The sequence below is a fragment of the Chanos chanos genome, chromosome 1 (assembly GCF_902362185.1).
Source record: "Chanos chanos chromosome 1, fChaCha1.1, whole genome shotgun sequence".
In the NCBI taxonomy this organism is placed as follows: Eukaryota; Metazoa; Chordata; class Actinopteri; order Gonorynchiformes; family Chanidae; genus Chanos; species Chanos chanos.
The window spans coordinates 38133315-38146857 of record NC_044495.1 but is presented as its reverse complement, the minus strand read 5'-3'; the positions used below and the strand labels follow the sequence as shown (position 1 = coordinate 38146857).

At 40.4% G+C, this 13543-nt stretch overlaps 1 protein-coding gene across 1 annotated transcript in view; it reads left to right on the top strand.

Moving 5' to 3' along the window:
* The first annotated feature begins 731 nt into the window (after positions 1 to 731).
* The window catches only part of ano1b (anoctamin 1, calcium activated chloride channel b), a 28685-nt gene continuing 15873 nt past the window's right edge, over positions 732 to 13543 (top strand). The window contains exons 1-8 of the mRNA XM_030788226.1: positions 732 to 839; positions 4784 to 5134; positions 7886 to 7984; positions 8113 to 8264; positions 9216 to 9270; positions 9362 to 9413; positions 9962 to 10017; positions 10307 to 10348. Coding sequence (XP_030644086.1) covers positions 732 to 839; positions 4784 to 5134; positions 7886 to 7984; positions 8113 to 8264; positions 9216 to 9270; positions 9362 to 9413; positions 9962 to 10017; positions 10307 to 10348 — 915 coding nt within the window. The remainder of the gene's footprint in view (positions 840 to 4783; positions 5135 to 7885; positions 7985 to 8112; positions 8265 to 9215; positions 9271 to 9361; positions 9414 to 9961; positions 10018 to 10306; positions 10349 to 13543) is intronic.

Here is a 13543-nt window from a genome sequence, read left to right as displayed (position 1 = left end):
CTTTGACAGAGTATGTATGGGCTTCCTGAATCAGCTCTTCAAAAACAATTTTGATATATTCCCGACAGCGGCAAAAGTCCTATATTTAAACATCCCTGCTAGAGATCATTTTTAGGATTATAGTATGCATCTGTCACTGTCAGTTTGTAATATTACTGCTGTAACTTGACCTGAAATATGACGAACATACACACGAAGGCGTTAGCCACCACAACTATACTTGTAAATTTTCCCTCATTTGTTGACAGCTTTGTTTGATGGGACTGTAGTACTCAAAAAATGTCCTTCTCCTTGAAAGTTCACTCTTGTAACACAACACTTACCCTCTTCTTGTGGCACCACAGTTCAGTCCATTAAAGTAAAGTAGCGAAATCATATTTGTCTTGTATTAAGGTTGATTCACTATTGTTGGTCATTCGTCACTTTTTTTGTTTTCCAAAAGCTTGATTGGAGCACATCCCGCCTTCCAAAAGTGGTGATTTGATAGGAGCACCAATAATTACCCTTCAAAAAAAGACATAACATGTAGTCACCACAGTGTAGGACAAAACTATTTGTAAAATTCTCTTGAAGTTAAAATGAAACTCTCTCCATAAAATTGCAGTTGAACTAGTGTAAGCAAATGTATGTATAATGTGTTCTTTCTTCATTCTATTTCTGTGTCCCTAGGTAAAACACTGCTCCACAACCATTTAGTAGACTCCTCAACTCTGCAGGGCTCACAGTTTGCCATGATGAAAAATGAGAGGTACAGCCCGGTTCCAAACAAAGAGAAGGAGGTGGACATTATTGATATCAAAGGCATCGAAGACATTGGATACGACCACCAGGATTCCATTGTAAGTCACTTTTTGTGTCACCAGTCACAACCCAAAGTCAAACACCCATTACTGCGTAATGGCCTTGTATTTCTCAGAAAAACAGAAAATACTGTGGAGTGAAAACTTTGACACAACAATGAGAATTTGTCTCAAAATGATCTCAGATCTGTTCCCGCAAGCGTGGGCGACGATGGGATTTCCTCTCTGTTTATGGTTTACATCTAAATTAGCTTTTTGAGGGGGATGGGAGGGGGGCGAGGGGCAGGGAGCAAGGGGGTCCTCTGGGTTTTTAGTGGAGATTTATTTTTGGGTTTACTTTACCGTATGTTTGCAACACTTCACACAAAAAAGCTAAGTTTATCCTTGTGCTGGTCTATAATTTTTCTCTTATGTCCCACTTGGCATTCTGACAAGAAATAGTTTAAGGCCATGTTTACATTTTGGTGTAAGATGTTATTCCTGCATCAGAGTAAAAGTCACATCTGACTCACACTCTCTCCATAAGTCAACCGTTCACATGCCATATTCAGCAGAATGTTCATGAGGTGTTTTGGTTGAATATGGTGGGAATTTGATTGCCAGCCTATGATGGAGCTCATTGATACAAAAACCTCGTTAGGTCTCAGTGATCATTTGAATGGCTGACACAGTGATTGATATTATATGAAATGAAGGAAATAATATCCTGCTGCTATCATGCACAAAGCTCAAAGTAAAGCAGACTTGGTGTAGCACTACACAACCAAGAACTCCCAGAACAAGAGTACGTTTAGATGGAGTGAATCTTGTCGGGACCAAAGAGAAAAATGATACTTTCTTTACAAATAGTTTTACAAAATCAATGCTTTGTTGAAAAATATGTTTTTCAGTTATAGTCTAGTGTAAACAATCACTGTCTGGCTTAAAAATGATGAAATACGAAATGTTGGTGAGTAGCTATCAATGTTGAATGTGTTTGGTAAAATCCTGAGTACATTAAGGTCTATTAGCACCCAGAGCTTCAGCCATCATGGTAAGTTCTACCACATCCTTATGCTCCCACTGAGAAATGAACTTTGCTCTATCTTCCTGCTTAGGGCCAGACTGACACATGTTTTCCTCTGGGATTTGGTCAATGGTCTACAAGGCCACTTTTTGTTTTTCCTTGCTAGCTGTGTATTTTCTGGCCTTGCACTAAAAATAACTGCCCCCACCCCACCCCACCCCACCCCCCATTTCTGCCTATTAAATTTACCTAATCTGCTGACATTTGTCACTAAAGGAATTCCAGATTTTCGGTGACCTTCTGTGTTGTCTGTGGAACGTAGCATTTGGTTCCTGTAATTTATAAACTATCTAATAAATAGAATGATGATGTGTAATCAATGCTAACTGAGCGCGCTTTGATGAACACAATTTATGTACGCACCATCAGGTTTTGCAGCGCAAACCCTTTTTTTTAGCATATTACAGAGCAGCGTCTGAACGTTTTATGGGGATTTTGTGTAAATGTTCACTCCATATGGTCTTTTCCTGCTGTTTTAACTAGTAAATTTCCTTCAAACACACCAGGAGTGGCAAAACATTTTTTTTGTAAATAATATAACTGTCCAAAAAGATTAAAAAAAAAAATGCATTAACACGCACAAACCACCCACAAACACAAACACATACTCTGCTCTTTAGATTGTTATGTAACTTTGGTTTGTGAATATTTCTAAGTTCATTGAACACTTCTACATCACAGTATTCGGTACATATTGTATCATGCGCTTAAGTGGTGCTTCTTCATTTTAATGTGATGCGTTGCTCCCTCATAAAGTGCATTCTTGGGGAGATGTTTACGTCCCTGTGGCCAATATTGCTATATATTACATCTTGACCTTGACCCCACAAGGATATGCAGTCCCTAAGGAGATGCAGAATACTTCCTTAGAATTAGGGAGGGGAAAAGATGTGAGTGAGGGCATCATGAAGGAGTTGATTCGTGGCTTTATAATTTTGTCTAATATTAGCTCTTGGCTTCCCTGCATCTTCTCAAGTATCAGGCAAGTCCAGCTGAGAAAACGTCGAGCCGGAGAGAGACAGAGACAGAAAGAGAGAGAGTGAGAAAGAGAAACGTGGAGATATATAGAGAGAGGGCTGTTTAATTTCAACAGTTTGAGACAGCTCTCTTGCAGTGATGTGAAGATGGCTGGAGAGGAAAATGAAAGCAGTGGATCTGAAGCAACAAACAGTGTTACATACAAGCCACACTTCTTGAAGGATGTGATTTTTCATGGCAAATTTCAAGTGAGTGAGAGATATCTATCACTATCTGTTAGTACGCATGTCTTAGTAAATTTCTAGATTCTTTAAACTCTCCAGAGCCATACCACTGACTGCACATATAATGTACTGAAATGTAAGAAGTGTTAGAATCATTTCAGTTTGGTTAAAATCATTTTAGTTTGGTTAAATTTCATCAGTTGTAACTCTCTTGAAAAAACTTTTTTTTCCCCAAATCAATTTCTAAAGCTTTTATGATAGAACTGTGTTTATCTGTGAGTTATTTTAGTAGTGATTAATTATAGTGAACTAGGACAGCAGTGAACTGTACATTATCTTTTTAAAAATGCCTTGGTGTAGATTATCATGAAATAACTGAAAAATAGGAATTTATCACTTTTCTTTGGCGTTCTCTTCGACGACTTTTACTCGTGTTCCCACTCATTGCCTTAGTCAGACACATGGGTGCAAATGATCTCCATATGTGAGGAGAAGAGTGGAATGAAACATGAGATCTCACTACAAGATCATCAGTCATCATGACATGACCCTTAGGCCAGTTACATGTGAGTGGTTCAGCTTAGTCTCTACCTCAGGGTCCTTGCTTGTTTTTCACCTCAGAGGTAAATAGGTGTTCGGGTCTTGTTCTTGTCAAGCTACTGCACTGAGCAGAGCTAATGAGGTGCCAGCATCTGCTCTACACTTTTTGGGCCAAGATTTTGTATATATTATTAATTATATATTTAGTTGGGTTTTTTTTAACATTACACACACACACACACACACACACACAAGATTCACTGATCTTAATTCTCAAGAATGTTGCATGTTATATGTGTATGCCTTTACTTTTTGTTTTTCTGTTGATAAGATGAAAGGTACTTCAAAATTTATGCCAAAATTTCTTATCACATAGACAAATGTAAGTACTTATCTTCAGCTGAAAGAAACACACAAACACTCAATGTGACAAACATGAAAGGCTTTTTTATCAGCTCAACATGATGTAATCTGGAACAACAGCTATTGTGCTTTATGTGAAAACAAATCAAAAGACAACATTCGGATAATAATGACTTGTGTGTGGAGCTTTTTATCTGAACATCGAGAAATCGATCAACTGAAAATGTCTTCAAAGAACAACTGACAAAGAAGCTGCATTTAGATAGTATTGATAAAAGATAGCCATAACATAAATTCAAAAATACATTTGTGTCTGGACTATCTTTTAGTCAAATCTTTAAAAAAGAAATGACAGACGCTATCACAAAGAAGTCACACAAGCATCTTCTACTTATGTTATGCTATCAGTGCTGATTAGTCTGTTTTCAGGACAAATTGACAAGACATCATAATAAATAAACTAATAACAGAAACTTGTGGAAAAACCACAGTGATGCTTGTGATTCAAGAGACAGGTTAGAGGAGTGAGACTGCTCACCTCCGTAGACTTGTCCATCTCCCAGAGTTCTGTCTGAGACCTGGTTTCTTTCCCATCTTGACACTTTAAAATCATTCATAACCAACCACACACCAGCCCTCTAGAGTGCACTAGCTACAATCCCTCCTCCTGCACATGCAAACCCACACACACACACACACACACACACACGCTAAACACACAAACCACAAAGAACACACACACACACCACATACACACGTACATACGTTTAGCCCCAGCCTCTCTCATGCACATCCCTCCCCTCTCTTCCCAGCTCCTGAACTCCCTGAATCCCGAGGAGAACACTCGATGTCGGCACGGGCTGTATTTCCAGGACGGCCAGAGAAGGGTGGACTACATCCTCACCTACCACATTAAAAAGCCCAGCAGCTCCCGTCGTCACTCCTCCCGTCTGACCGACAATGCCCTCACCCGAAGTCTGCGAAGAGCCCGAGCTCCACCGCCGCCGCCACCCCCTCCGCCTCCGCCGGCCAAGAATGACCCCGAGGCCGCGTCACCGGACCACCACAACATGGATTACCACGAGGACGATAAACGTTTCCGTCGCGAGGAGTTTGAAGGCAACCTGAGGGAGATGGGTTTGGAGCTGGAGAAAGATGAGGACGTGAGTTCTCTGTCTGCCCTTCTCTCTTTCTCTTCCACCCCCCCTCTCTGACCCCTCCATGGCTGATAGCAATGACATTGTTAAGGTCTGCCCCGGCCAGGGGGTGAGGTGAAGGGGGGGGCTAGCGGCATTAGGCTGGGGAGTACATTCCAAAAAACCACACGGCTGCAGTGCTATGTCCTTTGTTTTTCACTGTGGTGTTGGATCAGGCTAGTTTTGTCTTTTAGCTGAGCTCAGCTCACTTGCCTTGAGCTCTCATTGTGAAAATGTGCACAAAGGTTACATTGTCGTTTGGCCCAACACCAACTATGAGGCATTAGTTGAAGTGGCTCCGCTGGGCCTATAATGAGCTCGCAAAGGATGGGGTAACCTTTCAACCTTCTCTTTGTCGACGGCTTGTCATAATTGGTTTGGTAATTTGTCACTCATGAAAAGCTTGTTTCAGTGTTAAGAAGTTATGTTTGGCCAGTTGTCCTAGTAAACTTGTTGTTGCTGCTGTTGTTATGCTTTAGAGCTGACCTCTTTTTTTCTTTCCTTTTTTAACCTCCGATCCTGAAACGTAATTCTAAAGGTAGTAAATCAAAATTTTAAATGGATCTATCCCAATATGTTAGATTCTTTTGTTTTTTGTTTTTTTTTCCCTTGCTGTCTTGGCCACAAATCTGAATCGATAGGATGAATCATTATATTATGTGATGAAGACTCAACAGGACAAAAGTCTTCTCTAGTGCTGGTTCGACACATTTCTCTTCACTTAGTGCACAGTAATGTGGCTTTGGTGAGGAGGTGGGCAGACAGATATTGCTCTCCCAGAATCTGTGGGAAACTGTCCTTTCGTGCTGTGGCTTGCCACGAGATGGGCCTTGTGAAATTATACCAGTCTGTCCATTGCTCCAAGTGCTGATCGTGGCAAGATGACAGCTGTCCGCAGGGATCAGTTTCTCCCACGGATGACACTGTGAGGCCTACCGTCTGTGTGCGCGCGCGCGCACGTGTGTGTGTGTGTGTGTTTGTAACACCAGCTGAGACATTCACTGTGTCACCATCAAATGTGGGAACGTCCGCAAAAGTTTATTTCAAGAACTTTGATGTCCCCTGACATGTCCTTTAAAAATCGTAAATCTAAATCCTGTTTAGACATCTTCTGATGTCTATATTACTGTTTCTGACTCTTTTTTTCTGTTTTACTCATCAGTGGCGACTCTGCTGTCATTTTTACTTGGCGTCTTTTTCCAGCTTCGTTTTATCAAAGCAAGTTTATGTTTTCTGATGGGAGTAGGGGTGGTGGTGGAAGGGGTGGGGATGACTAGAAAGGGACTTGGGGTGAGGGGGCGGGTGGGGGGTTACTAGCTAATCTCCTGAAATAATTTTGTCGCAGAAGCAAAGAAGGGCTGTTGATGTATTTCATCATTTCCTGTTTTTTATCCAATGTTTTAGGAAGTAGTTGACTGTTCCAGGCGGCCTGTGAATTACAGTGCGTTAAAACACTTGTTGACGCAGATTAATCTGCAGACAGAGGACCGGCACCGAACCGGCACCACACTCTACAGGCACCGATTCACATCTATGCTCGATTTTGAAATTCAAATAAGATTTAACACACCAAATCAATCAGTGAGGAAAGATATTTACATACAGTAGGTTTCATTGTTCTTTTAATTGTTTAGCCATTCAGTACAGTGTTTGAAATCAGTAAATGATTCTTTGAAGCATTTAATCAAAGTGAGTATCAGTTATACTTCCATAGTAATAGCATTCTGTTGAACCAATAGTTACAGGCATTCTTTTGGCAGTGTCCAATAATAAAAGAGACTTTTCCCCCCTGTTCTATAGTACATGTTCCCCTTTTGAGATGACACATGTTTATGTTTGCTCTGCTGAATGCTCCACTTCCTTTTCGGCTCATTTTTAAATTAACTTCTCACATGCTTTCCCATGTCTCCCTTAATGATGAGTCTGAGCCGCCCAGTGTTTAGTTTTCATTGCACTTACTTAAGAAGAAGGATTTGTTATTGCAATACAGCTGTTTACCTAACTGTCATCCCCCATAATGCCTTTCTCTCTGTGTGTATTTTTTTCTCGTGACCTAAACATTTTTTTCTCTCTTTTGTTGGGATTTTAATGTTGGTTTCAAAGAGGTTTCATTTTGAAACAGTGACCTTGCTTAGCATTTGTGTGTCAGATTCCTGTTGGAATCAAAGAGCAAGCTTCTTTTCTTCTGACGGACCTCTTGAATTATAGCATCCCAAAATGAAGTTGAATGACACAGATAAAAATGTTTGTACTGTATTGAAATTCCAGAGATTAAGCCATACATACCTGTGGCTGTGTTATAACATTATCAACTATTGGAGACACACTATTTACAGATGTCTGAAAATGTTTGGGTCAAATTCTGGGTCACATTTTTGAGCTACGTACACTTTTTTATCACTAAACTATTTTTGGATACTTCTCATGAGATTCCAGATTCTTACCATGTCATGATATGTATTTTCCACCATCACAAACACAGCAGTTTTGGCATTGTATTAATGTAATTTTGGATGCACAGATTGAGGTAGCATGTTGCTCTGATTGTTCTTACTCTTATCAAATGAAATGTCTGTCGTTTGAATGTCATAATATGACATTGTTTGTTCTAACATTTATCTGCTCAGAAATGGTGTTGTCTGTCGGTGAGTTATTGTCTCACTCTAACACATACAGTTTTGGACGTTCACCGATTGTGTCATTTTTCATACATTTCAGACCAAAACTCCCGGTGTTGGGTTTGTGAAGATCCACGCTCCATGGAACGTGCTCTGTCGGGAAGCTGAATTCATGAAGCTCAAAATGCCCACCAAAAAAGTAAAAAAAAAAAAAAAGAAACTTTCACCTCAAGTCTGCATGATGAAGTGTCACTTAAAAAAAAAAAACCCACAATATCGTCCCGTCACGTGGTGCTTTTTTTTTAAATTTGTCGGGTCTTTGTTTAGGTGTATGAGGTCAAGCAGAGTGGTAACGTTGTGGAAAAGATTAACACGTTCATCCACAAAGTGACGGACCCACTTCACCCAAACGTGGAAGAGAACAGAATACACAACGTCAAGCACCTCTCATATCCTTTCTCCAGAGAGAAACAGCACCTGTGAGTACTCAACCTTCACACAAAATATTCTGCCATTGGCATGGATCTTTAAACATTCTCTGGTCTCGGACTTGCCGCAAAGATGTACAGCACTTAGATGATGTAGACGCTAATGAAGCGTTCTGGTGTGTTCTTTGTTTTGTCCTTGTCTGATGTTTTAAATCATGACAGAGGTCCAGACTAATTTCTTGAGGACTTTCCCCAAAACTGCTCAAATAAAGTGTGTGTGTGTGTGTGTTGGTTGGGGGGGGGGGGGGCACGTGTGGAACGAAGAGCGTAATTCCTTTGGTTGGATATCACGTTTTATAGTTCCAGCAGCCACAGTTAGAAACTAGTACCTACTGCAATAGCTAGAAGTTGCATTAACCGTACTGGACAGACAAACAAAACTGGAAGCTATTTTTGGATTTAAGTCAATAAAAGAGGGAAAAATCTCATCAGTTTATCTCTCTAAAAAACCAAACAAAACATGTAGAGCACATACCGTAGATATTTTTTAATGACAGATTGTGTTGGGGCTATTTTGAGCTCACCAAGTTTTATTCCATCAGTGTAGCCCAACGTCATCTGCATGCTGAAAACTCCATGCCTCCATATCTCGGTTTTTGGACATTAATCATCGTGGCTGTCCAGACACTAGAGACTGCATTTCCCCTGGAAATGGGCAGGAATCTTGGAAAGATGGCATTCATTCTTTACTTCATGACTGCTCAGTTTCGTACTCCTATTCAAACTTTGATTAGTAATTGAACAGTTCATGTTCTATTTTAAGGAATCCAGTAGGATGAATTAGATGTGTTCTTGTTGGAACAGTGTATGACAAACCATGAGATTGAGTACATATATGTTATCAAATGAGATTACAAGACATGTAATCCCATGCAGACGATAGTATTTGATGTGACTGTGTCACTGGAATAATGACTCACCACATTTTTTGTTTCCTTATAGATTTGACTTGTCAGACAGAGACTCCTTTTTCGATAGCAAAACAAGAAGTTCGATAGTAAGTGTTGTGCCAGTTAAATTTTAATTCTAACCTAATGTATCTGGAATATATTAAAGCGTTTGTAAATTTTCATTCAATTTCCTGGTAGGTTTTTGAAGTACTGAAACGCACAAAATGCACTAAAGCTAAGTATAGCATGGGTAAGTCATTGTTGTTTGGTTCATGTCATGCATTTTTAAAAATCCTCTCTACCAGCTCACTTTCACAGGTTTTTTTTGAACAGAGAAAACACCACTAAGGTTCTTTATGCTTAATATGGCATTTAGTGTTACTCACAAAAGACTTTCACAATTTTACATTTTATGTTTGACTGTTTGCATGAAAACAGGATAAAGATTTTGAGGTAACTATGACAATCAATTATCATAGACAGTAAGTAGAGTAATCTTATTACATGTTTCTCTAAAAGAGTAAGGGAAGAGTAATAAGTCATATCATACTATGGACACGAACTGTAGGTGAAACATTACTCAAGTACCCTCTGTATGTTAGAATGGCTTTAAAGGAATGAAAATGTTAAACACAGTCTACAGTAAGTGCCATGCTGAAAAATCACAAATACCAGAGGATTTTTTTTTTGAGGCTGTCGGACCTTTTAAGGGCATGAAAGAATGTGCAGAGATGGGCCAAAAGCAATAAGTATAATCAAAGGAATTACCCAACATTGAGCTGTGTCATTTTTCTGTAGGAATAACCAGTCTGCTGGGGAGTGGAGTTTACATGGCTGCTTACCCTTTACATGATGTAAGTGGGACTGTCTGTGAATATTACATAAATGTCTTTTTTCACTTTACAATAATAGCACAGAGCTGTGCTGTAGTGTTGACAGTAAATACACTGCAATCAAATGTAACTTATAACTCTTTAATATAAGAGGTGGTTTGTCAATAGAGAAAGGAAAGCCAACTGGTGCCTCTTTTAATGAACTGCTGACTTCAAGACATATGTAGGTGAATGGTAAATTTTACATTATGTTTGTGATATAAAGTGGCTCGTGCCCGTTATGCTGATGCGGTTTTGTCTTCTGTTGCAGGGAGATATAGACGGTGAAAACGTAGAGCCTAACGACAGGAAGGTTAGGCATAATCAATTCCCATTCATCAGCATGCTGTGTCTCTCGTTACCATGGTTTCACTGCATCATACTCAGTTCACCACAGCAAGGAGTATTTCAGCAGAACAAACACACATACACAAACACGTGCACACACTTAAACACATACACATAAACACATACACACACACACACTCACACACACACACACACACACACACACACACACTTAGTCTTGCCCAAGTATGCATGTTAATGTGTAGGCTTGCAGCTGGTCAACTGATATCGACACCACAAACTGTGCTATTATCCCAAGGTGACTCCCGTGATATTTGGGCGAAGTGTGTTAGTGTGAACAATAAATTACATTAGAGCAATAATGTGGGGGTTAATAGTTAAAATTTGCAGCTCCTTTGCAAGTGCAATATTTGAAATATTTATACATTCTTCTTATTATTAGACAGACCAATGTAAATCCATTCAAAACTGAATGAATACTCATATATCTCAGAGTGAGTTTGCAGTTAAAAAGCACTAATGTTGTGTCTCATCATACTCCAAACAAAAACAACTGTGTAGATTGCTCACCTAATGAAAACATTTGAACGGTGGATCATAAGGTGACCATAATGTCACCTTGAGATTTCAATTACAAATCAGGTTAGTTTTGGTTCAGTTTTGTCATTTAGAGCTATGCACACAGACATACACTTAAATCATACAGGCTTGTTCGTTAGTTGGATTCTTCGCCATCTGGTGAACAGTCTACTCTGGCCTCCCCATAATTAGTAGTGGGGCATAATGGTACGCTATGGAGGAATTCTCTCCCAGATCTGACATCTCCAGGGTCTTATCTCCGGCTTCCTGGGCTCAGTCGCATTTGGCTTTACTTGGCAGGAAAGGGAATGCACACAGGCCTGGTGGCTGCTCCATGGGTTTCTTCTTCTCATTTTCTTATTTATCATTCTGGCCTCTGCAACACATTCATTATGTGTCTGTCCAAAGGCCCGCGTACTCTCTTACTGACATAGATGTCATTACAATATTCACACTAATAACCATGGAACAGTGGAACAGTGGGTTTCGGATGGAGAAACTTGACAGTAGTGTTTCAGAACAGAAACGTTTCCTCACGCGGTCGGCTAATTAGCAGGATCTTGTGTGTTGTTATTTGGAGTATGAGGTTTTTGTTTTGAGAGAAATGGGCGACTGACACCTCCCCTTTGCTCCCTCCCCCGCTGTGTGTAAGATCACGCTGTCATTGATACGGCTTCGCCACTCTGAATAGTATTTGGGCAGTCTGTACTGTTAGCTATCTCTGACCAGGTGTCTCTGTGCAACCCGTAGCTAAGGGAGAAAAACAGAGCCCCAGAGCTCATAAGGCTGCAATGGACAAACAAGGTCTTTAGAGTAATTCTGTACCACAGAGTCCCACAGGAGAAACACAGCTGTAGGGGATAAAGGAGGTCTGTGAACTTGAATGACCTTAGGGTGCTTGGATTCAATAGTGTGATTAATTATGAAGCAAATCTTTATAAAACTGTAAAGCTATGTATGTTGCAGTAGATTGTTTTCTGGTTTTTACTTGTGTGTGCGTGTGTGTGTGTGTGCATGTGTATATATATATATATGTGTGTGTGTGTGTGTGTGTGTGTGCTTGTGCTTTTGTGTGTGTGTCTGTTCAGCTAAAATAATCTTTGCTGTGTGTGTGTATATATACATGTGTGTATGTATGTGTGTGTTTGTGGGGTGTGTGTATGATTTTTCTGCTGAAATACTCCATGCTTTGTGTGTGTATATATGTTTGTGTGTATGTGTTTGCGTGCTGTGCTGTGCTTTTGTGTGTGTGTGTGTGTGTTTGTTCTGCTGAAATACTCTTTGCTGTGTGTGTGGAGGTTGTTAATGGAATGCACTGGTGAATGCTGGTCCTGGTAGCCAGGGAGATCACTTTACTCCAGCTTGAGAGTTGGCAAAACTATCTCAGCAGCTTGAGCGTGTGTCTCACGGTGTGAGCGGGCACAAAAATACTCTCTCACTTTCTCTTTCTTTCTTCCTGTCTCTCTCTCTCTGTCTCTTTCTCTGTCTCTGTCTGTCTGTCTGTCTCTCTCTCTCTCTCTCTCTCTTGCACTCTCTTTCACACCTTGTTAATGAAACATGTTAATGATAATTGTCTGTAATCAAGTTCTATTTACAGTGAACCAGATTTTTGGAGTAGTGTACGTAGTGCATGGTGAAACATTCAGCTAAACTCTTCTGAGATGTTGCTTTGAACTGAGAGTATATGTAGAATCACCTAAAGACTGTAGACATGACATGACATGACATGACTGTTGGTGCTGTGGTGGCCGCTGTAATGGAAGGTTAAAGACTGTAGACATTACATTACGTGACATGACTGTTGGTGCTGTGGTGGCCGTTGTAATGGAAGGTTAAAGACTGTAGACATTACATTACATTACATGACTGTTGGTGCTGTGGTGGCCGTTGTAATGGAAGGTTAAAGACTGTAGACATGACATGACATGACATGACTGTTGGTGCTGTGGTGGCCGCTGTAATGGAAGGTTAAAGACTGTAGACATTACATTACATGACATGACTGTTGGTGCTGTGGTGGCCGTTGTAATGGAAGGTTAAAGACTGTAGACATTACATTACATGACATGACTGTTGGTGCTGTGGTGGCCGTTGTAATGGAAGGTTAAAGACTGTAGACATTACATTACATGACATGACTGTTGGTGCTGTGGTGGCCGCTGTAATGGAAGGTTAAAGACTGTAGACATTACATTACATGACATGACTGTTGGTGCTGTGGTGGCCGCTGTAATGGAAGGTTAAAGACTGTAGACATTACATTACATGACATGACTGTTAGTGCTGTGGTGGCCGTTGTAATGGAAGGTTAAAGACTGTAGACATGACATGACATGACTGTTGGTGCTGTGGTGGCCGCTGTAATGGAAGGTTAAAGACTGTTGGAGAGTGTGTGGGGTGACTCTGTGGGAGGACAGCAGTACTGACACGTGTTCAAGTGTTGGATTGAAAATGGCAAACACAGCTGTGCCATACTGTACGCTGTGTTCTTCACAAGCCAGTGTCCAAAACCTCTCTCTCCCTATAGTTCACACACATACACACACACATACACACACACACACACACACACACACAAAAACACACACAGGCACTCACGCACACACTTACATACACATGC